General features: G+C 40.0%; 1 protein-coding gene across 1 annotated transcript; it reads right to left on the bottom strand.

Annotated features, from left to right (window-relative positions):
- Positions 1-4: 4 nt before the first annotated feature.
- XB22169526.L (A-agglutinin anchorage subunit-like L homeolog) lies at positions 5-26,749 on the bottom strand. Its single transcript, XM_018255625.2, has 7 exons — positions 26,588-26,749; positions 16,407-16,505; positions 13,467-13,562; positions 11,960-12,052; positions 11,391-11,480; positions 9,836-9,990; positions 5-263 (listed from the first exon to the last, which is right to left on the bottom strand). The coding sequence occupies exons 1-7, from the start codon at positions 26,655-26,657 to the stop codon at positions 216-218; spliced, it is 651 nt and encodes a 216-aa protein (XP_018111114.1). The 5' UTR covers positions 26,658-26,749; the 3' UTR covers positions 5-215.
- Between the last annotated feature and the right edge of the window lie 1,221 nt (positions 26,750-27,970).

Here is a 27,970-nt window from a genome sequence, read left to right as displayed (position 1 = left end):
ATGCTAATGAATCTTTCATCTACATATTTCATTACTTTTCTAAGATGGTGTGGGTAGCGTTTAATCAGTTATCCTCAATTATTATGTGCTACATGTACAAAAGCAAAGCCTGTGGAAATTACATTTTATGTAACAGTAAATGGACAATTTTAAACAGCAAAACATCTTCTGATCAGAAGCAGGGTGATCCTATCAGTGTCCATAAAGAGGCAGATTCACTTTGGCGGGTAGTGGGCAAATGGAGATTCTTCATTTATGCCATTCTGTAGAGCAAGAAATTCATACATGTTAAATAAGGGCATGTAAAGTCTAAAATAGAATAAGGCTAGAAATGCTGCTTACTGCACGACAAGCCTAATCAAACAAATGATTTATGCTTTCAAAGTTGGCTACAGGGGGTCACCATCTTGTAACTTTGTTAAACATCTTTGCAAGACTAAAACTGTGCACATGCTCAGTGTGGTCTGGGCAGCTTAGGAATCGTCATAAACAAAGCTGCTTGAGTTCTGCATGGCTGGGAAGTAAGGCAGAGGCTCCCCCTGCTGTTCATAAGTATTATTGTTTCCCTGCTCAGCAGTTAGGGACCATCTGACAATTCCTATCCACAGCAGTAAATGAAGGGAAAATGTCACTGCATACAGTCAGGTTTCTTATAAAAACAGTACACATATATATTTCTTTTTCATTAAAGAAAGTAAAAATGGGATTTTATTTTTTTGCCTTTTCATGCCCTTTAAGAAAAGAAATAAAGAGCATGTTGAGAGCATGGTGAGACATACAGTATCAATTACCGTTTTGCTCTACTCAACAACCATCTTTATTTGTATTAGTTGCCATGAATAAAAATACATTATGGTATCCCATAATTTATATGAAGCAGGACTGTTCAGCCTTTGGCCCTTTAGTAGTTGTTCAGCTACAACATGTAGCAAACCCAATGACAGGCCTTAAGGTGGCCATAGACACACAGAAAATATCGTGCAAAACTAATTTTTGTATAATATTCGGTGTGTGTATGGGGGAAAAAGAGCCGAACGATATCGGCAGAAGACTTGGATATCGGTTGGCTCGTCGATTGAGCTGGACGGAGAATTTTGATCCGGTGCCTTTGAAGGCACCCAAAAAAGGCCAAATGTTTGTGCTGAATTGTCAGATACAGGTAGAATTCTGTTGTTTCTACCTGTATATCTGATGATTCAGCCACATTCAGATCCGGTACAGAATCAAAACCCTAATTTGCATGTACAATAAAAATTTAACAATTTCCTTGTTTGTATGATGAAAATCAAAAGTTCAAAGTATAAAGTCCCAAACCAAGTGTTATCCCAAGTTCAGTAACAAGTAGGTTCTCTTCCACCTCCAAGATAATCAGTTTCTCCTAAAGATGTTACTGATCATACCTCAAAAAGGAATGAGGAAAAAAACGAAAAAATATAGTGTAGCGTTAAACATGCACCTTCACTGTAATCGCATTCACTCTTATCCGTGTTTTAATTCCCGATAAAACTTGTAAATGTGCAAGTGAATCGATCAAACATACACAAACACTATCAGATATAGTGAAACTTGCTTTAAAGAAGGGAAAAGTCTTTAGAGTATGGTTAATACCCATACGCCAACCAGCGTTATTTCTGGTACAGGTATGGGATCCGTTATACGGAAACTCGTTATCCAGAATGCTCCAAATTATGGAAAGCCTGTCTCCCATAGACTCCATTTTATCCAAATAATCCAAATTTTTAAAAATCATTTCCCTTTGCCTCTGTTATAATAAAACAGTACCTTGTACTTGAACCCATCTAAGATATAATTAATCCTTATTGGAAGTAGAACCAGCCTACAAGATTTTCTAGTAGACTTAAGGTATGAAGATCCAAATTACAGAAAGATCCATTTTCCGGACAACCCCAGGTCTGGAGCAACCTGTAGTTGATTATACTCACAGACATATAGGTTGTGTTTCACTCATCAAATCTCTAAAGATTACTTCCGAAATTGTACCTTTGGACAATACAGAACTGCATGTGCGGAAACGTTTTATAAATTTTAATAAAAGAAAGTATTGTACTTACAATGTTCCATTTTAAAATCGCAATTAAAATCAAAGGTTCCTCAGCAGTATATACTGAGATGACTTCCGTTACTGCACATGTGCTTGTTCCGCTTCCACACTCGTCAGCGCTCATGTGTTTCGCCAAGAAGGCTTCTTCTAAGAGCGATCACTATATCTGATAGTGTATGTTTGATTGTTTCACTTGCACATTGAGGTTTTATTGGGAATTATAACACTGATAAGAGTGAATGCGATTACACTGAAGGTGCATGTTTAGCAAATTTTAAAAAAAATTCTTGTTTTTTCCCCATTCCTTTGTGAGGTATGATCAGTAATATCTTTTGGAGAAATTGTATGATGAAATGTCACGTGGTTTTAAAGGGATACTGTCATGGGAAAAACATTTTTTTTTTCAAAATGAATCAGTTAATAGTGCTGCTCCAGCAGAATTCTGCACTGAAATCCATTTCTCAAAAGAGCAGATTTTTTTATATTCAATTTTGAAATCTGACATGGGGCTAGACATATTGTCATATTTCCCAGCTGCCCCAAGTCATGTGACATGTGCTCTGATAAACTTCAATCACTCTTTGCTGCTGTACTGCAAGTTGGAGTGATATCGCCCCCCTCCCTTTTTCCCCCCAGCAGCCAAACAACAGAACAATGGGAAGGTAACCAGATAACAACTCCCTAACACAAGATAACAGCTGCCTGGTAGATCTAAGAACAGCACTCAATAGTAAAAACCCATGTCTCACTGAGACACATTCAGTTCCATTGAGAAGGAAAAACAGCAGCCTGTCAGAAAGCATTTCTCTCCTAAAGTGCAGGCACAAGGCACAAGTCACATGACCAGGGGCAGCTGGGAAATTGACAAAATGTCTAGCCCCATGTCAGATTTCAAAATTGAATATAAAAAAATCTGTTTGCTCTTTTGAGAAATGGATTTCAGTGCAGAATTCTGCTGTAGCAGCACTATTAACTGATGCATTTTGAAAAAAACATGTTTTCCGATGACAGGATCCCTTTAAGGATTCGGATCACCGAGTCATTTACTTCAGAGCCATGTCCTAGGTTTCTGATTCCATCAAATGGACACCAGATGGAGCTGTCACATTTATGATCAGTAAACATTTAGCACAGAACTGACGTGAACCAAATGTATTGGTTTTGGGCAGGGCAGGCGGCCAAATTATTCAGAGCAAATCTGAGCATACTTCCTTTTGCACTGAATGAATTGCCTTTGTGCACATACCAGAACCAGTCTATTTGTTTCACTTCAGCTGCTACGTGTAAGAAAAGTCAGCCAGCTTGGCTCTCCTTCCTGCTACTGTAAAACTATATTTGCTCCAAACAAGGGGACATATACCCCTCCTGAGCTCAAAATTCCTAATCACCCCTGTGTTCCTATACCCCTTAGTGGGAGCACCCCATGGTTTATTTGAACTACAGCTTAAGACTAAACAGGAATAAATGAATGATTATAAAAGGTATAAATTCATTATAAATAGTTAATTTCACTACATGTACACTACACGAATGCTGTAATTTACACCATTACTTTACCTGAAGCCTTGGTATTTCAAGCACACAGTGGCCCAAACAGCCTCCCACCAGCCCAATAAAGTGACTGTCTATGACATCTTACAGCAGCCCCTCTGGCATATGCCAGAACCCACAGATTGCCAATCAGGGCATCTAAGGAAACTGATTGAAGTTAAAGAAACAAATAAGCCAAAAAAATATTGGGTAAAAGATTCTGTAAAAAACAATGCTTAACACTTATCTTACCAACTTTACACCGGCTCAGCTACACACTTGCATGAAATCAATACATAACTTTATAATGTGACACAAAGATGCGATGGTAATTATTTTACTTACATGCAATTTGCTTTATTCAAATGGGGCTTCATTTGTGTCTCTTTGGTTTGCAAATCTATATATTCTATCCTATGAGGACAACCTTGGGGGTGCGCTTACCTGGATAAGTGTAGTGGGGATGCAGAAATGCTAATTTTGGCCTACATTTAGTGCCATTTTGTAGTATAAGTATAATGTCATAAATACATCTGAGAAAAAACCAATACTTTTGCCCTGTCTGCCCCACCCCCTCCAGTTACATCTGAGAAGGGCGGGCATTGGTATATACATAAGGACAATATGGCTGGTTTTGGGTTGGTAAAAGGGGGGTCATGGTCAAACTTGGGCTGACTTTTCTTGACCTGCACATCACTACCACACAATGGGGCAGATTTATCAAGGGTCGAATTTCGAAGTGGAAAATACTTCGAAATTCGACCATCGAATAGAATCCTCCAACATTCGAATTTGAAGTCAGAGGATTTTATTCTGTACGATCTTACGATCGTACTCCGATCGTACTTCGAATCAATCGTACAATTTTCCTTTGATACCCAAAAACGTAGAAAATTGCTCTGGCAGGTCCCCATAGGCTAACATAGCACTTCAGCAGGTTTAAGTTGGCGAAGTATTGAAGTCTAAGTTTTTTAAAAGAGACAGTACTTCGACTATGGAATGGTCGAATATTTGCACGATTTTTACTTCGAATCGAAGTCTAAGTAAATTCGAAGTCGTAGTATACTATTCGATGGTCGAAGTACACGAAAAATTACTTCGAAACTCTTACTTTTTTGACTTTGAAAATTCACTCGAGCTTAGTAAATCTGCCCCAATGTGTGTAGTTAAATCTGATGTGACTGTTACTGCACACACAGGAGGGATATTAGCCAGAAAATACATTGCACCTTAACTCTGCACTATGGAACAAGCAACTGCAACTTACAGATGTCAGTTTTAAGAGCGTTATTCAATCTGATGTGTTAGAATTACTGCTCTGCACTGCTTTACTGTAATGGCTGACGGGGAGATTTTCTTGCCCTCAATAATTGGTGCTTCTGCGGACAACAAACCTCCTAGAAATGCTTCTCCACTGGAAATTATTGAAATCACCTTTGGCAAAATCTACACGTTGCTTAATTTTTCTGAAGTCGTTCAAAGTTGTCTCACGAGGAAACTTTGGCGACTTTGTGACTCGTAGGTTTTAACACTGGCGATTTCAATTATTGCTGGTGGAGAAGCATTTATGGGAGTTTTCCCATAAGCCACTATTCTCAAAAAAGTGTTAGTGACCAACACATGCCAAATCTGTAGCCAATCAAATAATCCTTTCCCTGCCACACAATGTTGCCTGTGCTGATATGGCCGCTGGCAGCAAAAGGATTAAAGATGTCAAAGTTAGATACCTAATTGTCAGGACTGCCAGACGTACCCGACCCAGAAGTATCCGACGGCGCTGTTTACATTCCCGGCGGTCACAGTGAAGATCCAAGATGGCGGCGCCCATGCTGAACACATGGCTGCAGCGTCGCTGTATGATGATGTCATCTCTGGTGCCGGGATCTCATCATAAAAGGGCGCCCAAAACACTGTGACGGCGCCCAAGAATAGGATTTGCTGCCATTAATCCTGGGTTCCTGTTTGTGTTTCCTGTATCCTGATTCCTGCTCCTGCCTTGGTTTTGACCCCCTGCCTGGACTCTTGTTATTTGATCCTGATCTGCCTGCCATTGAACTCTTGCCTGGACTTTGACCTTGATTCAGCTTAACCCTTTGGATACCGCGACCTTGCTCCCTCAAGAGGGCTTCCTCCTTGATCCAGACTACCTCCCTGGAGGGAACTCCCGGCTCCCTGACATTATTCTTGGGCCATGGATCCCACTGAGGAAGCTCAGCCAGATTTCGGCAGGGCCTTTCGAGGTCTGCATACTCGCATGGAGGCGTACGAAGCTCGGCAAAATTATGTTGGACGCACGCTGGAGGCGATTTTGGAAAAGTTATCTATGCTGACGCCGACTACTCCAACGCCGACAACGCCCACGCTAGTTGCTGCCGACATGGCTACACAGTCCTCCACTTCTGGTCCATGTATTCCTGCACCGCCTCTCTACAGTGGCGACCCTCAAGCCTGTCGTGGTTTTGTGAATCAGTGCCAGATTCGGTTCGCCCTGCAACCTGCAGAATTTAACTCTGAGCGAGCAAAGGTTGGTTTCGTGATCACTCGTCTGGCAGGGAAAGCGCTCGAATGGGCATCTCCGCACTGGGAGAAGGAGTCTCCTTTAATTGATGATTCCAAAGCCTTCCTTCAAGAATTCCGGACTGTGTTCGATGCTCCCGGTTGGGTGGCGACCGCTGCTTCTCGTCTGTTCCAGATCCGCCAAGGAAATCGCAGTGTTGCAGAATATGCCATTGAATTCCGTACCCTCGCTGCAGAGACTTGTTGGAACAATGATGCCTATCATGCTGCCTTCTACAATGGTCTCTCTATCCGCCTCAAAGATGACCTGGTCTCTCATGAATTACCCACGCAGGTTGAAGACCTCATTGCTTTGTCTGTCAAGGTGGACACCCGTCAGAGAGAACATCAAGCTGATAGGGACCGAGTCAAGAAATTTCAACTTCTCCTGCAGGGGCTGGATTCTTCTTCGTGGAGAAGAAGGATGGAGGCCTACGTCCTTGTATTGACTACCGGGGTCTTAATAAAATCACCGTTAAGAACCGGTATCCCTTGCCTCTGATCGCAGAACTTTTTGACCAACTGAAGGGGGCTAAAATCTTCACTAAGTTGGATCTCCGTGGGGCGTATAACCTCATCCGCATCCGTGAAGGTGACGAATGGAAGACAGCATTCAACACTCGTGATGGGCACTATGAGTACCTCGTAATGCCCTTTGGTCTCTGCAATGCCCCCGCTGTCTTTCAAGAATTCGTGAATGACATTTTCCGGGATCTCTTGGGAAAGTTTGTGGTCGTGTACCTAGATGACATCCTGATTTTCTCCAAGGACCTTGCAAGCCATCGCTCCCAGGTGAAGGAAGTACTCTCTCGTTTGAGGAAGAACTCTCTCTTTGCCAAACTGGAGAAATGTATGTTTGAAGTGTCCAAGATTCCTTTTCTGGGCTATATCATCTCCCCAGAGGGTTTCGAGATGGATCCTGTGAAAGTGTCTGCAATCCAAGAGTGGCCCCTACCGCTGAGCACTAAGCCAATCCAGAGATTCATTGGTTTTGCCAATTACTACCGGCAATTCATTAAGGGTTTCTCTTCTCGCATTGCTCCTATCCTGGCCCTCATCTGAAAAGGGGGTAAACCCAGCTTGTGGCCCCCGTCTGCTATTGAAGCCTTTCAATCCCTGAAGGATGCCTTCACTTCCGCTTTGGTTCTCCGCCATCCTGATCCGGAGTTACCTTTCTTCATCGAGGTGGATGCTTCTGAAGTTGGAGCTGGAGCTATCTTGTCCCAAAGACATCCCTCTGATGGAAAGTTGCACCCATGTGCATATTTCTCTAAGAAGTTCTCTCCTGCCGAACATAATTATGATGTAGGAAATCGAGAACTCCTGGCTGTCAAGCTTGCCTTAGAAGAGTGGCGTCACCTCCTTGAAGGTTCCTTGATCCCAGTCACGATCTACACAGATCATAAGAATCTTGAGTTCATTCAATCTCTCAAGAGGCTGATTCCCAGACAAGCAAGGTGGGCTCTCTTCTTCTCTCGATTTAACTTTGTCTTGACTTATCGCCCTGGCTCCAAGAATCGGAAGTCTCGAAGTTTCACTCCGGTGGACAAGAGCCAATTATTCCTCCTGTCAAGATCATCGCTTCTTTATACCCTCAATTTGCTGATCAAATTCTGGCTGGTCAATCTTCTGCTCCTCCTGATACTCCCATCGGAATGGCATTCGTACCTCCTGAACTTCGTCTGCCTATCCTGCAACAGACTCATAGCTCCAAGCAAGCGGGACACCCTGGTCCTGCTAAGACTCTAGAACTTTTACGGCGTCTAGTCTGGTGGCCGACTATTCGTAAAGATGTCAAAGACTATGTTGCTGCTTGTACCGTTTGTGCCACTTCCAAGCCTAGCCATTCTCGCCCTAGCGGGTTACTACAGCCTTTGCCTGTGCCCTCTCGTCCTTGGACACATTTGGCAATGGACTTCATAGTCGAACTTCCTCCCTCCAGTGGGAACACCGTGATCTGGGTCGTCATAGATCGTTTTAGCAAGATGGCCCACTTCATCCCTTTACGGAAGCTTCCATCTGCAGTGGAGTTGTCACAGTTGTTTATTCAATTCATTTTCCGCCTGCATGGCTTCCCGGCGGAGATTGTCTCTGACAGAGGTTCCCAGTTCACGGCGAAGTTTTGGCGTTCCTTATGCAAGGTCTTGGGTATTGCTCTCCAATTCTCCTCTTCCTATCATCCCCAAACGAATGGGGCAGCGGAGCGAGTGAATCAAGCCTTAGAACAATTCCTGAGAAATCATGTCTCCCTCTGCCAAGATGATTGGTCTGACCTTCTCCCGTGGGCGGAATTTGCTCATAACAACGCCTGTCATTCATCCACTGGAAGATCTCCATTCATGTTAGTGTATGGCCAACATCCTCAAGCCTTTCCGCAAGACTTTGTTTTGACTGATGTCCCAGCCGCTGATGACCATGCGGCCCATATGTCCGCTATTTGGGCTGCAACCAAGTCTAATTTGGAGAAGAGTGCTCTTGTGCACAAGACCTTCGCGGATCGGAGACGTAGGTCCTCTCCTCTCTTCAAGGTTGGTGATAAAGTTTGGCTTTCTTCCCGAAACATTCGTCTGAAGGTGCCATCTCCCAAGTTGGGTCCGAAGTTTGTGGGTCCATTTCCCATCTTGGAGATTATCAATCCTGTGGCTGTCAGACTTCAGCTTCCCCCTGAGATGCGAATCGTTTCATGTCTCCTTGGTGAAACCCGCTACCTCCAACCGCTTTTCTATTGACCAGTCTCCCCCTCCTACTATCTCTGTGGATGGTCAACAAGAATATGAGGTGGAAAAGATCCTTGACTCCAGAATCTCCAGGGGTTCTCTTCAGTACCTCATCAAGTGGAAGGGCTTTGGCCCTGAAGAATGCTCCTGGGAAGGACACTCTGATGTTCATGCTCCTCGTCTTGTGAGGGATTTCCACACCAGGTTTCCCCAAAAGCCTTGTCCTGGTGGTCCAGAGGCCCCCGTGGGGGAGGGGGTACTGTCAGGACTGCCAGACGTACCCGACCCAGAAGTATCCGACGGCGCTGTTTACATTCCCGGCGGTCACAGTGAAGATCCAAGATAGCGGCGCCCATGCTGAACACATGGCTGCAGCGTCGCTGTATGATGATGTCATCTCTGGTGCCGGGATCTCATCATAAAAGGGCGCCCAAAACACTGTGACGGCGCCCAAGAATAGGATTTGCTGCCATTAATCCTGGGTTCCTGTTTGTGTTTCCTGTATCCTGATTCCTGCTCCTGCCTTGGTTTTGACCCCCTGCCTGGACTCTTGTTATTTGATCCTGATCTGCCTGCCATTGAACTCTTGCCTGGACTTTGACCTTGATTCAGCTTAACCCTTTGGATACCACGACCTTGCTCCCTCAAGAGGGCTTCCTCCTTGATCCAGACTACCTCCCTGGAGGGAGCTCCCGGCTCCCTGACACTAATATCCTGTTTAGATGAATTTCAGGATCATTAAAATAAAAGTGCAGTCATTAACAGTTGCATTCTTCTTACATGAATTACAGTAATCTATGGGTGGGGATACAGCTTTACTTTGTGCCACCTTGTTCTCAGGAGAAGATATCTACTGAAATAAAGCTATAAGACTTATCTCCAGTAGTTACCCTCTCTGTCATCCTCTACTGGTCCATTCAGACTTAGCACAGTCCTGATTTTATATAATAATCACAAATTCTCTAAATACCATTGGCACTTCATCCAGTCTCTTGAATTGTGGCCCTCTATTTTGGCACGACTTTACTATCACCACCACAAGACTAATGCAGAGAATGGCGACAAATATAGAAATGACAGCAACCAGCCCAGGGTTTTCTGTGAAGTCTCTCCATATCTGGGATTCTAGAATGATAGAAGCATATGTTTATTAGCTTAAAAACAGGAACAACACTCTGTTGGTCATAGTTATAATTGAGCATTAACTAAAAATGTTAGTAAAAGTGTTCATTTATACAAAATGGTTTGTGACTAATTCATTGTGATTTCTCACAATCTCTGCCTGGAAGGCCTGAATGGAAATAAACATTAATATGCTCACTATGATTTTTCATGTTCTATTAGAGAACTGCATCCCTGGGGTCAGATGACGACTATAAAAAATCATGTTTAATTTAAATGCAATGAAAATGAATAGTGCTTTTGGGACATATCCTTCGTTGTTCAAATAATTATTAAATTAAAAAAACAAATACCGGGGAGAGATATTTCATTTACTGGACTGATGGTCCCTATAGAAAATGAAGACAGACAATTTGTACTGCAGTGTGGAGTGGTATTCTTAATTATTCAGTAGACTATCGCCATCTACTGTTACTGTTAAGCAAATTCCAGACTGAAATGAAGCAAAGACAATTAGCAAAATTGGGCCAACTGAAAATGTAACATTGGTCATGTCAATAATAGCTGTTTTGGCCCAAATTCAGCAGTATCTGTTTATATCTAGTTTTTATAGTAGCCAACAGAATCATGCAGCCCATGTGGTCAGTTACTGTATAAGCTAACGTGAACTTAATGGATGTATTATCATGCTCCAGCCATAATAACTGCATTCTCTGTAAAGTGCTGGGTATAATTTACATTTCACAAAATATAGCATTTTTACTGAAATCCAATCAATGGTCAATGTTCTAGCACCAAATGCATTGGATATGATGGGTGTTTTTTTTTCTACCACTAAAGGCTTTGGAGTCAGTGGGCATTTTTTTCTCACGCCAAATACATTGAAGTCAATGGCTGATTTTTCTAGAATGCCTGTGGGCAACTGACAAACAACAGGGAAGTGGATGAGATTAAGATGGGAATTATTGGTGTTGCGAGGCCCATTTAGTAAGGTCAAATTTTAGTGGTGTTAGAGCTTTTTGAAACCATGATTAAACCCTATTTCTCTAAAACCATAAATACCATGGAAGTTATTAAAAGATTCAAATATAAAAAGTATGAATAAAAAAAAACCAAAATGCTGCATAATCTGAAAAAATCTGAATATCTTTAAAACCTCTATAAAATTCTAGTTTTTGGACAAAAAAATCCAAAAACAGAATGGTTAAAAAAAAGGTCCAATAGGTTCAGTGCAACTCCCTTTGACTTCAATGGGACCTCAACTGCTTTTACTTCGCAAAGTTTGGTATTCGAGTTTTTCATGGTCTTTACATTTAATAAATCTTGACTTTTCAGTGTTTTAGAGAAATAAAAAAAAACACATTTTTAGTGGAAAAAATATATATAATTATGTTAGTTCTTACCTGTAGAATTGGATGTGCTGTTTTCAGGTCTCAGAGTACTGTATGTCGGAAACACAAGGCTGGTAATTTCGGAATGGTCTATTGTCGATTCTACAATAACAAAAATGTTTCTTTCTTAAGTAAAAATAAAACTAGAGATACATTTTAATCTCATCAGAAAATCTGGATCTATAGGGAGGAAAGGTTGGATTTAAGGGAGTGCTGAGATTAGTGGCATGGTAATTAACAATAATTATTCCTATTAACATCAGTTAAATTTTTACTATGGGAGGCTGTAAAATCTACTTTGAAGGCAAAAAAAATCAATTCTTTTTATTCTGCAGGGTCGATTAGCAGTTGCTTCAGCTACTGGTTGAACAAGAAAAGCCTAGGTTGGTATAAAGATGTCTGAAAACCTCTCCTACATGGTGATCATATCTATTACCATTAAGTTTCTGAAAAAAGGAAGTCAAAAAACACTTAATCTTCAATTGGGTATTACCTTTCTTATGAAGCTCCTGTAGAATCTTTCACAGGCCATTCATATTTGCCATTGTTTTTAAAATATGAAAGCATGTTAAGTCACTTACCTGCTATAGAGTTGGATGTGGTCTTTTCAGGTTTCACAGTACTGTATGTGCTGGTATTATTCTGAATAAATATTGTACTCGATTTTGTTGATTCTACAAGGCAGAAATATTTCATTTGTAAATACAAGATATTGATCAGTTCTAATCTCACAAGCAGATCTGGATCTATAAGCCAGAAAGCCTGTCTGGGGCCTAAAGGCGGGTGCTTTGGAAATAATGGCAGACTGTCCTACTTGAAAAAAAGAAGATAATGATGCCCATTCAGCTTGATTACATTTTAACTATAGGTGGCTGCAGAATATATTTGTGTTAATAAGTGAATTGGAAGTCTCAATCAAATCTATGAAAGCTGCTTTTTGGTATCTCTAGCCAAAAGACTTATAGCATTTTACTGTCCAATGTGGGTCTTCTAAAGTGTAGCAGTTAAAGGGGTTGTTTACCTTAAAATAACATTTTAGAATGACGTAGAGCAGTGCTGTCCAAGTTCTGTGGTACCGAGGGCCAAAATTTTAATGGCCTTTGTGGAGGAGGGCCGATAATGGTGTTGGCCAGTGTTGGCCACTCCCGCTTTTAAACCACACCCACTGTAAACCACACCCATATTACCACATGAACTTTTAAGATCATATCCACATTAACGTGGTAACACACCAAAAAACCAAATGGTTGGTGATCACTGCAGGGAAATCCCTCATCACTCATATCTGAAAAATTGAAGTCATGTTAAAACATGCTCTTAAATCCATATGCCTCATCCTCCCCTGTGGATAATACAACAACCCCCCAACACATGATTAAACACCTTGGAGGCCCTTAACAACAATTTCCAAATGCTAACAAACCCCAAAAACAAACCCCTAACAGGCTTACATTGCACAGGTAGCATAGGGCAAGCAGAGAATGGCACACACAAGCAACACTGGGCAAGCAGAGAATGGCACACACAAGCAGCACGGGGCAAGCAGAGAATGGCACACACAAGCAGCACTGAGTAAGCAGAGAATGGCACACACAAGCAGCACTGGGCAAGCAGAGAATGGCACACACAGGGAGGCAGGGCCGGGCCAAGGTATTTTTGCACCCTAGGCAAGGGCTTCAATCAGTGCCCCCCCCCACCTTACTAGTCATATAGCCCCCTGTACCTGTGCCAGCACCTATCATATTGCCCCCATTTGTACCAATGCCAATCCCTCAGATTGCCCCCAGGCCCCAATCTGTACATGTGCCAGCATAAACCAAAACATCCATCATATTTTTACCCCCAATCTGTACCTATGCAAGCGGCAACCAAAATAATCCATCATATTGCCCCAATTTGCGGTTTTTAAATTATTTAGCTTTCTTCAGCAGCTCTACAGAATTTCAGCACTGAAGAAAAATCTCAAAAAGTTACAAAGGGAAGAGACAATAAATCACAAAAATGTATCTACTAAGTTGCTAAAATATATATTGAAGTAAAACAAAGAGCACTACCTTGTACAGTAAAGTCCTAAGTGTGGTCACTCACCTGTGGCATTGTATGTACTGTTTGCAGGGCTACTGGACGTGGGATAAGTATTGCTGGTATTGCTCTCTGGAGATTTTGTACTGTTTTGTACTGAATCTGCAAAGGAACATACCTTATTAGCCAGTTAAAAATAGAAAGCAATGTGAAATGTTGATCTTACAAAAACAGCTAAAAGGGCAGCAGATCCATTAGTGAAGGATTGAAAATTAATATTAAACCTGTGTATTTAGTTGATAGAGTGGCCAACAAGGGTACTGCAATGTATTTCATACAGGTATAGAATCCATTATCTGGAAACCCGTTACTTAGAAAGCTTCAGACTTACAGAAAGGCTATCTCCCATGGGGCAAATTCACTAACCTCTGAAAAATCGGCTTCGCTCACATCGCAACACTTCGTCTGGCGTAGATTCACCAGGACAATGCTAATTCACTAAAATCCGAAGTTGCATCCAGGGCTTTGAACGCTGGTGAAGTAGCGCTAGCGTAACTGCGGCAAGCATATCGAAGTTACGTTAGCGTTGCCTAATTTGCATATGGCGGGAAGTTAAAGTTCAATGGACGTACTGTATATGTTGCAGCCAATACATTACACTACATAAGCCCGGGAAACCTTAATAAAATAAAATAGAGTTGTTATATTGCCCTACACATGAGCCCAGTGTATATTTTATGTGCCATATGTTAGGAAATGTAGGGGGGAAGCCGGGTACCCCAGAAAAAATGTACGATCTTTTTCAGCCTATCACCATGAAAAATGAAAAATCACCAGGTGTTTTTTGAATTTTCAACTATTTTTTGAGGAAGTCCTATCTACTCTATTGCACTTCGCCTGGTCTGAGGGGGTGAAGGCAAGTCTGGCGCAAGAGGTAACGTTCAGTAAAATCTGCATCTTAGTGAACTTGCGTACTTACATCCATTTGCTAGAGTGCAACTTCGCCAGGCGTAAGGGAGCGAATTACCGCTAGAGTCTATCTCCTTCGCTAATTAAGTTACGCCAGCGACCGTTAGTAAATCGGCAAAGTAACGAAATGACATCACGGTGGCAAATTTTCGCTAGCATTAGTCACTTCGCCCTTTAGTAAATCTGCCCCATAGACAAAATTTTATCCAAATAATCCAACATTTTCTAAATTATTTCCTTTTTCTCTGTAATAATGATACAGTACCTTGTACTTGATCCAAACTAAGATATAATCAATGCTTACTAAAGGCAAAACAAGCCTATTGTGTTTTTGTAGACTTGTATGAAGAATGTATGAAGATTCAAATTATCTCACTGGTGTGTTGTGTAAAACGACATTCTAAAAATCGACTGCAACCAACCATCAGAGAATACTGCCATCAACCCCTTGCCATTAATTTAAGGAATCCATTTTGGCCAGTTCCTGTGTATTGGCAGACACTATACTAATGTTTTGTGTATTAAAGGACAGGCTAGAGACTTGTTAATTGTGGTTATGCACTAAATTGGCTTACACCAAATGGATGGAAATAGAAAAACTGTCTTTAGCTCCTATACACCCTAGTACACTCTTATGGACCAAGGGCTATGGGCAACTGAGACACGTGGCCCCTCGTATGATTCATTTTACTCTGAATATATGGTCCAGATGTAAGGACCGACTGTGCCCTAAAGATAGGCTTGCCCCCCTTACACCTTTCCTTTATAATGCAGCATTTCCTTTAGGCCAAGAGGCGCACTTTATCAGTTTGTGGAAGGACACATTAGCCTTTCAGATTGTACATTTATTCGATCAGCGAACTAAAACTTTTCTGGACAAGCAACAATTGATTGAAGGCTATAATTTAAGTGGTTTTAAAGACTACATGTATTTTCAGTTAAGGCACTATGTTAAGTCGTTATGTCCTAGTATGAAAATGCCAGCATTGACCATATTTGAAACCTTGGGGGTTAAAATTGGGGAAAGAGTGGGTCATATATCCCAATTGTATAGGACCCTAAACTCTTATCCCATAGAAGTGAAGCCTCACTCCTACATGTTGAAATGGGACAGGGATTTGAATATTAGCATTTCGATAGAACAATGGAACCGTATATGGATAAATGCCGCAAAGTCCTCTATGTGTGTTTCCATTAAGGAGAATATTTATAAAGTGCTGTTTGGTTGGTATCATACCCCGGCTCTCCTACAGAGGCTCTTTCCAGAAACGTCGCCAAATTGCTGCAGATGTGGGGGGACTCCAGCTGATCTTGTCCATATATTCTGGTCCTGTCCCCTGATTTCTCCGTTATGGTCTATAGTTAGGACAATTGTAAAGAAGGCTACTTGCCTGGACCTTCCGGCTGATCCCTTAACTCATCTATTGGGACATCCAGTTTACGGGGTGGGGAAGAGGGTTCAGAAAATTCTGAACTGCATACTGTCGGCAACTCGTTGTTTGATTGCTGCAAAATGGAAGGATCCCTCTCCCCCATCCCTGTGGGAGTTAGTTAATAGGATAGAACATGTTCGGAGAATGGAATATTTAACGGCCTTAGCTCATGATAAGGTGCTGGAGTCTGAAGAGGACTGGTTCATGTGGAACGGTTATTACCGTGAACTACTAGCATCTCAAGGTTAACATAGAGAAGTTACGGTGGTGGGGGGGTGGGAATTGTTCCTCACCTGAGTGTGAAAAGCGGGTTTCTATTTAGCCCCCTCCCCCCCGCAGAATGCCTTGGACCCTATAGGTTGTCAGTCATTGGGGTTCCAATATGGGGTATTACGGTTGATGTATATTTTGACCAATGATGTTATATGGCTTGCTTTTACCTTGTACACCTCAAAACTTGTGTCATGTCTTTGATATTGTGTTGATTTGTACATGTACCACTTACTTTTTCATGTAATTTTAAATAAAAAAAATACAGTTGAAAAAAAAAAAAATTAATGGCAATTGATGAAGCGCTGATTAAAAGTACAAATGATTTTCTCACCTGAGACTGTCGCTGGTGAAGTTGTATCATTAAGGTTTAGGGTGAAGCTGTTGAACGGAGAAGTGACAGCGATGGTGGTTTGGCTTGTGTTGGTTTCTTCTAAAATCCAGAGGAAAACAAAAACAAAATACTGTAAATATGTTAAAGCCATCAGATTTTAAAGATTATTCCAGCGTTGTGTCTGCCTAGTCATGTGCTTTCAGAAAGCACCAGCACTTCACAATGGAACTGCTTTCAGATAAACTATTGTTTCTCCTACTCAATGTAACTGAGTTACGAGTTTGGTTAGCCGGACTTGAATTTATACTATTGAGTGCTGTTCTCATCTCTACCGCTAGGTGTGTCATTGGTGCATATTTAGTAAGGCAGCTGTTTCCATTGTTTTGCTGATGAGCTGCTGGGGGGAAATGGAAGGTGGGTGATATCACTACAACTTGCAGTGCAGCAGTAAAGAGTGACTGAAGTTTATCTGAACACAAATCACATGACTGAGTGCATCTGGGAAACTAACAAAATGTCTAGCCCCTTAAATCCCTTTAAAAAAACATATAAATAGACAAATAAAAAATAAATAGAAGTTTAGGCATTTGCGTCTAACTTAATAAACATTAATGTCATGTAAAACCTTGGCGGAGACCAGTGAAGTGTGTTATATTCATAAATGTCACTACAACATTTGTTAAATTAGGTCTTACTCTTAAATAGGACTTTAATACTTTTATTGCTAATTGGGTGAATATATAAATATAAAGACTTGGGCTCCACTAATGACCTGTGACCTTTCCAAAGTGGTAACTGATTTTTTTTTTTACTTTTCAATATCCTAGCACTGAATGTTACACTCCATGGCCACCTGTTGTTTATGACAGGCTTGATTTTAGACTGAATGGGGTAAACAATCCAGATGCCAGAATTTTTACAATTTTTTAGTACCCTCCTGGTCTAAATACATTTAACTGGTAATCATGTCTCCAGTGAAAAAGGAACATAAATAGGTGTTCCACCAGTTGCAAGTATGTTTGTTTAAATATACTTGCAACTTATTTGCTCAGGTTGGGAGAAGTGGCCATCTCCACATGACACATGCAGACTCATAGCTAGTACCTCCTACCTAGAAAGCACAGAGTACACCCTTTCACTAAACAAAGATACATGAATTTGTATTAATGTACAATACATATTACAATACCTATCAATACATATCACAAAAGCATATATGTTGTACATCTCTCTCTCTCATACTGTATTCTTTGGACTATAAGACACAACTGACATATGCATCAAACTTTTAATAGGAAAGAAATAAAAACAAGGTAAAAAATCTGTGGATTTCCTGTGCTCATAATGTACCTTATGGTGATCACAATTTGTTCTCAGACATTTTAGTAGTTATTTTACACAGATACTTTCCATCCATTAGCTTCTTTGTCCCTTTTTCTTCTGCCCTTGCATTTTGGCTTTCTTACTTTGGATCCATCTTTAAGAACTTTCTTCAATTCTCAACTTGCTTTTCTGCTGTTTTCCTCCTCCTATTTTTGGTCTCCAATTATTTTCCTGTACTTCAATATTCTCTTTTGCATTCCAGTTTTTTCTCCCTCTGCCTCCCAACTCCTCAATTACTTAACATACTGTATTCCTTCTTCATAATACATTTTTCCTACTGCCTTCCTTCCTTGTTAATGATTATTTCTGTTGTCTTAAATCATTGAAAGTTTTTGACCCTCTTGCTGTTATCTTCCTGCCATTATAAATGTATGGCTCCTGTGTTTTTCAGTGATTGCCCTTCATCTCTTTTTCTCAGTTTTTCTGTTGTTTCTGCAAGGGAAACAAACAACTGCCTACGTGGAACATTAACTTTACTCCCACGGAACACATGTAAATTTTAAGAGGAAGCTCAGCTTTTTTTCACTGCAGTACATTTAATGATAACCCTCCGCCTGCCCATCTCAAAGAGTTTGTAATAATAAGGGGCTTGCTGATCATGCTTTTTATCTGTTTACATGTTCTGTTTAACATGGGATTAAGGTAACTATACTACAGAATAAAAATAAATCCCGTTTTACAGGTGCAACAGCAGCAAAACAAAATGTTGACATTTCCCTCTCTCTAGTAAAATAGATATGGCTATGTTTTAAAAGCTTCCTTGTAATAAAAATAGGTTTGATTGCCACCCTTTACAAATACTGGCAGGGGCAGGCCAATCATGTGAAGGGGCTGGCCAATGGTGTAAAAGGAGGGGGGGTGATAATGTGAAGGGGAGGCCCGATGGCATTAAGGTTAGGGATAATAATGTGAAGGGGTCGGCCAATGATACAACAGAGCAAATTGTGGAAATGGATTCTGGACAACTGGAATAAAGAAGGTAAGTTTAAACATACACTGGGTGGATCAGGGGTGAAACAGTCCCCCCCCCCTCTTTGTCTGGCAAAATCTTTCAAGTCCTCCTTGACCTTGTTCCTTGACTTCACTCTGCTTTCAAAGAATCCATGCGTTGCTTACCATGGAATGCAGAGGGAATTCAAGTCCCAGAATAGTCTGTGCTGGACAGAGCCAGATTATCATGAATTCATGTAAACTTGCCATGTGTATGGGCATCTAAAAGAGAAAAATGCCTCCCAATCTCTGATAATGTCTTTTAACTTGGCTTAAATTGCCATAAACACTATCTGAACTGATACATGATTCCACAGAATATGGTCTTACATGGACCATTTCCCCGCCCCTGCTTCCCCACCCCTTTGGTTGGCAGAATCATTCAAGTCCTCCCTGACCTTATTGCAGTAGAACTGATTATGCAGCTTTTCAATAGACCTGTGCATTGCCCACCATGGAATGCAGTGGTAGTTCAAGTCCCAGAATGGTCTGTGCTGGTCAGAACCAGATTATCATGATTTTTTTTTGTATGTCTGTTTAAAAAAAGAATATAGAGCACAGTATAGAGCATAGTCAGCACTGTTGTAGGTAGGTATACAAGTATTTTGTATAGGGGCACAGCTGTGGACCACAGCACCCATGTCCCTACCCTTGCCCCAACTAGATAAATCATCATCTCATGTTTCTTTATTATGTCTCAGTCCTGCATAATGTTTTGAATCGACCAGCTGTAATATTGTTCTAAGCACCTCCTTCCTGTTCTCCAGCATTAAACCAGAGAAACATGATCAGAACAACTGACGTCAGTTAAAGTGTAAAGGATAACTATGAACAAACAAGAAGAATAACAGAAGACCAATGGCAATATCTTCGTACAGTGCAGATTGCCAAGCTTCCCAGTAATCAAATACTCTACTGAAGGCAAGAGAATATGGGTGGGGCAACATAATTTTAACCATAGCCTTTGTATTTCACTGTAAGTAAAACTATATCTTAATAATACCTGTTGTATTAATTCAGGTGCATGACTATTTTGCCAAATATCAACTTGCAAATATCATGCCATTTTAAATTCTATTCTATTTTGTTTTTAAGGCACTAAGAAAAAGCGGCAGTTAGACGTTTCATTACTCCACAGAGTAATTTCTAATGTACTAAAACCATAGTCTTATAAATAACACCCTTTAAAATGACTGCCCAGCCACACAAACAGTGTAGAAAGCAGTCTGGCCCTTTATCTATATCAGCTTTCAGTGCATACTTACAGTATCACAAAATATGGATTTATATACAGGTATGGGATCCATTTTTTTGATCATGCCACCTTAGCTTATATATACAGATAAATATATTATGATCCATTAGCCATTAAGCTATAGTAACAAGAATATTTAGGAAAAGAGTGATGGGTGAATCTGACCCTTTTCGCTTCGCCAAAAATCCGCGAAATGCATTGAAGTCTGGGCAACAATTTTTTGACACGTTTTTTTCACAGTCTATGGGCGTCATTTGCTCATCACTACTTAATATGTGCTCACCCTAAGCATCAACCTGCCTGACTTTCAGACTGGTGTTCTAGAAACTGAAACAAAGTAAATACCCAAAGAGAGATGAAAATTCTCAAAGAGTCTATGAAAATGGTACACATCTTTCATGAGATCTGATGTCTGAAGCCTGAACATTTAAAATACTGTAGTCCAAAACCGCCCTGCTGCTCTGAAATAACTTATCACAGCTCCAGTGGGCCCCATGGCGGTCAGGGCAAGTTATGCCATTGGTGTTGGGTCACTAAATCTGCTGATACATATGAGCAGGCTAAAATATTTCTCTTTTTAAGACAGCAGGAAAAAATCACATTCTAATCTTGATATGTGTAGCTACAGCACAAAAAACACGTTGTTGCGGTCTATTTCTGCATTTGTTAGTACTATATATATTATTGTGGGAATACAACTTACTGCTGTTTGCTGGCCTAAGGATAGTTGCCTTTTGCTTTGATTTGTGTGTTCATTATGTCTCCTGGGCAGAGTTCTGAACATATAAATATAACAGTACATAAATTCTGTCTGTGCCTCCAATAAATAAACAAATTGCTTTCCTTCTGGGTTAGCACACTGCAAACAAACTACACACGATGCAGCAAGAAATACAGGCTATATACAGAGTATTTTGCAACATAAATATACAGTAAGCAGCATGTATATATTTTCAAAACTTAACCCTGTCGGAATTTATATAAATCAGTTTGAATCTGTTGATCTGTTAACGAAACGCCATTTTTTCCAATTGTGTCAGCATCAACATTCTTTTTAAGGCACTTTTTTACCCTACTATTTTTTGCATTATGTTTTTTAATTTTACCATTGTATTTGTTTTTCTCAGCATAAAAGGGAAACTGCCACAGACTTAACTCTTTAGAGCCCCACCAAATCTTAGGGTGTAACTGGTTTTCAATTATATATATGACCCCTAATATCACCATCCCCACCTTACACAATTCTGAGGCATGAGGATAATATCATCCCTGCAAACAATACTTGTATGAGGATAATACCCTGCTTTCTCACCCGCTCTACCAGAAGTAAATTATCCCTGCATTTCCAATTTCCTAGGGTTCCTAATAATTTCTGATGGCCCAACTGTTTCACCTGTTCCAGACTCCCTTCTCAGGAACCCCTTTAGATCTCTTTTTTACATTTTTTTTGCAACATATCTTTTACAGTAATGGAAAACTTTGCCAAACAAAAGGCATGTTGCATTCTATGTACACATAATCTTTTCAACTGTCCAAACAGCAGGTATGAAGGCCTCCTTTATTGACAGAAGCTTATTTCTACAATAACACATTATGTTTCCGTTTGTGGAGTTTAGAGCAGGCTGTTCGATTTTATTCCTCATTTGTAGCTTTTCCACAGTCGGTAAACAGTCCAACCCCCTCTTATGCCATGGAACAACAGCTTACAGTTTGTATTAATAAAAGTAAATGACCCTAGTAATAGCACCATTATCATTCCTATGTTAGTGCTCTCCTTATGCATGGACTTGTGCCCAATGTCCAAAATTACTGTAAAACAAGCCTTCCAGGATAAGTAATTGAGCCCCAGTGGCTAGAACTTTAAAACAAATATAAGATTAGCAAACAATGGTACAATACACACTTGTATTTACACTAAAACTCTCATCTTTTGGGGATGGGCAGCTTTTGCACACTCACATGACACATATAGACAACACACAATTTGACACCTAAATACATAAGCACCCATTTCACTTTTATTTCCCTAAACAATATATTATTGGCCAATGTGACTCATGTAGGTTCTGATAGCACTGTGGTATCACTTTAAACAATTTTATTGCATTGCATAATGACAGTAGGCTCTGAATAAGGGTTTATGTTTTTGCCTATATAACATTCATTGCAGGCCAAGACTAGCAAAACTGGGATTTTAATCTACAGTTATTGTTTTTGACTTTTTGTGATTTATTCCTTTGCATTGTTCTTGATTACTTGTATTCTCTAGAAATAATTTTTGGAGTCTCTGCATAAAACACAGTTTTGTAATCCTAAACATAAACTACATCCAACCGTATAGTAGACCCCTGGAGTTCATATTTAGGGTGTTTTATATTTACATCTTTCATTTTTTTGAGATGATATGCAAGCTTGGAGATGATAAAAAAAGAAACTATAATGTGCTGCTTGTAATACAAATAAATATTTATCTATTCCAATTCAACAGAATATATATATATATGCATTCCTATATTCAAACAATTCTATACAACTGGCGAGGAATAGCACCTGGGTCTGATGGATATTCGCATGGGAGTGCTTAAACCTAATGAATTTGTATATATATATATATATATATATATATATATATATATATATATTTGGGGGGTCAACTTATTGGTTGCTCTTAGCTGCTATTATGTAACATAAAACATACCTCCATTTTGGAAATAGGCAAAAAGGGACAAAAAGATTTGCTGAACATTTTTCACCACTCCCACTTTTTGTGGTCATGCCCCCTAATTACCATTCTGGGCTCTCTGCCAAAAACCATTTAAGTTAGAAACTCTGTATCTTTTTCTGGCTATTCAGTGCAGGAGTTCAAAGATAAAGTCGGGACATTACAGTAACAATCCGGGGTTGAGCTGTCTAAATCAGGACTGTCTTGTGAAAAACGGGACAGTTGGGAGGTATGCATAAAATGAAGGGAGTATTTTAGTTTTGTAGCAGCCATGAAATCCATATGCATTATTTTCATGTTGTGGTCTATACATACCACATGATGTGGTTATCCTATGGAAGTTGGAAGCAGATGTTAGCACCAGGTCTGGATTTGTGGAAAGGCCACTAAGGCCTGGGCCTTGGGCGGCAGGATTTTAGGGGGCGGCATGCTGCCCAACCACACCCACATTGGTTAAAAAAACTGGGGATGTGCAGGAGATACAATAATTTTTTAAATTTCCCGTGCGCCAATCCCCTTTGTTCCGGTCCCGATGATGAAAATTTACACAAATAAAGGGGAGGGGACAGGGGTGATGAATGGCAGTGGGCCTAGGGGCACCCACTATGTAAATTCGGCCCTGGTTAGCACCTAAGGACAAGCTTAGAGATGATTTTCACAAATTTCTTACAAACTGCAAAATTGATCAAAGCTTTGCAGTTTGGAATTGTGGAGCAGAAAGATATTTCACCCATTTTAAATTTGTTAGAATGTGTTTTTATAGCTATATGCATACTATTATTGGCATAGCTTCAGTGGTTGTAGCACCCCATACCCCCCTTTAAACTAGTGGTGATCCTTTGCTTTTAAAATTGGGCGTTTGTTTTGGGAATATCTCTCCTTTAAAAGCCTGATTGCTGGCTGGGGAGGATTTAGCCCTCAGTGAAAAAACAGCATTCAACGGACATTGATTACAGGTAATGCTAAAATGCACATAAAATATAAAACAAGTTAGGGACCGACATTCGGGGTTTACCTTGACGTAGTATGGTGGCTTATCAATTTTATGATCATAACTTTGTAACAAAATAACCCCTGTTTTGGGTACATATGCAATAGCATTTATTATACTTATATATATACTTTAAAGCCTTTAGAGTGCTCCCACAACCCCCCTGTTTTGATATTGTATATTTAGCCAGGAGCTGTGGCATAGCTTCAGTGGTTGTAGCACCCCATACCCCCCCTTTAAACTAGTGGTGATCCTTTGCTTTTAAAATTGGGCGTTTGTTTTGGGAATATCTCTCCTTTAAAAGCCTGATTGCTGGCTGGGGAGGATTTAGACCTCAGTGAAAAAACAGCGTTCAACGGACATTGATTACAGGTAATGCTAAAATGCACATAAAATATAAAACAAGTTAGGGACCGCCATTCGGGGTTTACCTTGACGTGGTATGGTGGCTTATCAATTTTATGATCATAACTTTGTAACAAAATAACCCCTGTTTTGGGTACATATGCAATAGCATTTATTATACTTATATATATACTTTAAAGCCTTTAGAGTGCTCCCACAACCCCCCTGTTTTGATATTATATATATATATATATATATATATATATATATATATATATATATATATATATATATATATATATATATATATATATTTCTGTTGTCAAATTACTGTTTTTGGCCTTTCAATCAAAATAATTTATTTTCTAGTGTGGTGCTTTGAAAATTAGGTATTGTACTGCTGAGGGTTTTCGACAGAAGTAAGGTATCTTTAAAACTTTACATATCTGGTATTGGCATACTCATTGGAAAATAAGTTATACAGTATCTGCATGCATATAATTAAATGTTTCTGACATATTTTGCTATATTCTGACATATGTTTCTTTTTTTCAATTTTTAGGTATATGTCATATTATTCTCTCAAACCTTCGTTTTTCCTTAAAAAAGAATTAAATATATTTTTATAAAGCTAAAAATCAGTTGGTAATTAATGGTCTTCGCTTGCTTCCTGGTTGGCACTACTCTCCTTCATTTGATCCATAAGGTATTATGTGTAGTGCATAAAGTATTCTCTAGTCTAGAATAACTTTGCCAAACAATGAAACATGTTTATTCTTAAACTTGGCATACAATGCCATGCTGCGACCAATCTAGCTGATATCATTGTATGGGCCCCTGGCCAGTGATTTTAATGAAAGCACATGAAGACCCTTTGGGAGAAGACTACATCATTGTGCCAATTGGTCCTTGCTTAACAGGATTTCCTAATATGTGAGACATCACAGGCCATCAGGAAGGCACAACAAAGTTGCCAATAATCTGCTAACTTTATCTGGAAGGGCTGAGGAGCTTTTATTGGTCCATTTATGATCAGCTTTAGGAAGACATATATTAAAATGCCCTACAAGTCATGGCCCTCTTTGCACTAATATAAACAACAGGATATTGGATAAATTGATCCAGGGGACCATGGAGACAGCTTCTAAAATATATACTGCTAGCATTTAAAATTGCAGAAAAATGACCCATCTGTGTATACAGTCATCAACGTAACTAGCAGTAGTGCTGCCAAGAAAGAAATGTTGATATTTTTACAGTTTCAGCAAACACTAAAACACATTGGGGATTGTAATAACAGTTACAAAATTTGATCCAGGTCTAGTGTCCAATAATTGCCATCAAGTAATCATTAGAGTGTTTGTTTTTAAACAGCAACCGGTAAATCATGCCTGCTGGGTTTTGGGTTACTACACCTGATTCTAACTTGGCAATGTATATTAAATAATCTGTTTTATCTAATTAACATAAATTCCTGAAAATTGCTGGTCTCTATGAAAATATATTGCATAAAACAGCCCATATGTAAAACACTGCTTAATAGTGATGGGCGAATTTGCGCCGTTTCGCCAAAAAATTCGGGAATTTCGTGAAACGGCAAAAAATTCGCGCTGGTGTCTCGTTTTTGACGCCGGCACCCACTTTTGACGCCGGCCGTTTTTTCCGACTCAGCGGAAAACTTTTTTTTTTGACGCCGGCGAATTTTTGCTGCAAAGTTGTGCGAATTTATTTGCTGTCGGCGAATCACGCAAATTTGCGCCTGGCGAATAAATACGCCCATCACTACTGCTTAATCTAAATCAGTGATCCCCAACGAGCGGCTCATGAGCAACACAAAACGTTATATCTGAGCAGCGCCTTGCACCAATAATACAGCTCATTTTTTTATAAGCACATTCATTTATTAACATTGGGAAAATTAACATCTGAGGAAAAAATAGCTGATTAGCTCTGTTATGCCAGCTGCAGGCATAACACTGACAGCAAAATCTTGATAAGTTGCAATTAATTACTGCACTGGTGCAAATTTGCCCAGTGTTAGTAAATGAGCCAAAGACAGAGAGTGAATGAGGGAGGGAGGGAAGTCACATCTAGACACGTTTAGGGGGAAAAACATCTTTCTATATACACAAAGACATAGCAATAGAAACTCACAAAAAGCTATTTTTAATATGCAAATACAGAATCTTAGCAATATTATGTTAGGGCATTGGTGTTTGTATATCATTATTTTTAACATATGTACATTGAACATTTTATGCAAGACCAGACTATAAATAACCTTTTATCATTTACTGGAGAAAAAAAAACTAATAGTGGTGCTTGCACGAGAAAACTCACTGAATATTCAATAAAAGCAGAAGGTTAAACAACAGGTTACAATACTCGTTGCCCTAGTATTTGCTGCTTTAGTTTAAGTCATAATAAAACTATTTAACTACTCTTAAACTCAGATCATCTTTTCAGAAGCAGGCATGGGGAGCTGTTGTGCTTACCTGCACTATATAATGTGACAGGGACAGTCAAGAGGAGCTGCAGCAGCAGTAGATTTTTTGGTCCCGCCATGGTGAAAGAAATGTTAAAGTTTAGACTGCATGTGTTTGCCAAATGTCTTTGCAACACGTCTGTGTATCCTAGTGGGGAGGATGTGAACAGGTGTAACCTAATGCTAGGTAATACCTGCCCTTAACTCTTTCCCACTTACTGTAATCCACCTAGACTTTCCACTCCCCGCAAACTGCATGAAATCATATTTCAAAGACAATAGTTTGGAACTGGGGAAAAACAGGCATCAGTTTCTATTGGGAAGGCAAATACTATACATCATGGAATAATTAAGATTATTTCCGAAGTCCTTCTTTGTGAGAAAGAGTTAATATCACAATCTTGCCCTTCAATCAGTTACAGTAATACAGTCCCTTAATCTGGTTAAAAAACAAACCTAAGCCTATTTATTGAACGGAAACTTAATACGGTAGATCATAGTCCTGTCTGACAGAGAAATCCATTAATAAAAGTAATTTACACTAGTTATGGCTTATTTATAAACATTGTGCAAACTTTTGACAGAAATTGTCATGTTTACCCACAACACACCTTTTTGTGTAATAGAGGGCATCAGACACAACTTTCATGAGCTACATCAATATGGATGCAAACTAATATCAATTTGGGCAATACTAGTGCACTTTGTGGCACATTTTTTGTGTATTTGTGTAGTGAATAGTATCATTTCTAGTGTGCAGCATCAATAATAGCATTAGCACACTCATCCATGGCCCAACGGGCTGTCCCCCAACATTGATCCCTTGCTAACCACCTCGGTAAATGTCTGCGGACCCCACCACTGATCCCACCTTCGAAGTACAGACATGATAGGGCCCAGCCCTTAGATATGCTCAAGTGGAACGCATAAACATTTACGGGACCCCTTATTGTCAGACTTTTGTACTTGGGGGTACTGGATCATTGCACCCTGACACATAGAGACTAATGCTGGTGCCAGAATACACGCTCCTGGTTACGGGGCTACACATTGCTTACAAGGTTACATCCTGATCTCACTCTCATCAGAGTTGTGCCGGTCAGCACAACAGGTGCATGGGAGGCCGCGACATACGGCATCCCATTTACATTTTTGAACAATTTATTATTGCATTTGTTGCTTAATACTGTTATATTATCATGTTTATGGGTTAACAGGGAACGCTGCTTAGGCTGCCACAGCAACACTCCCCATGTCATGTAATTGTTATGGGTATAGGCCCACCCAGGTTTGGGGGGTGGGAAGGGAGGGATGGGATTGTTTGTTTGTCTATTGTTTGATGTTTAACAGACATATGTACGCAAAGCACTCTAAAACAACAAAAACTGACAGG

This window comes from Xenopus laevis, chromosome 1L, assembly GCF_017654675.1.
Source record: "Xenopus laevis strain J_2021 chromosome 1L, Xenopus_laevis_v10.1, whole genome shotgun sequence".
NCBI classification, from domain to species: Eukaryota; Metazoa; Chordata; class Amphibia; order Anura; family Pipidae; genus Xenopus; species Xenopus laevis.
This window is presented reverse-complemented; position numbering and strand designations above follow the sequence as displayed.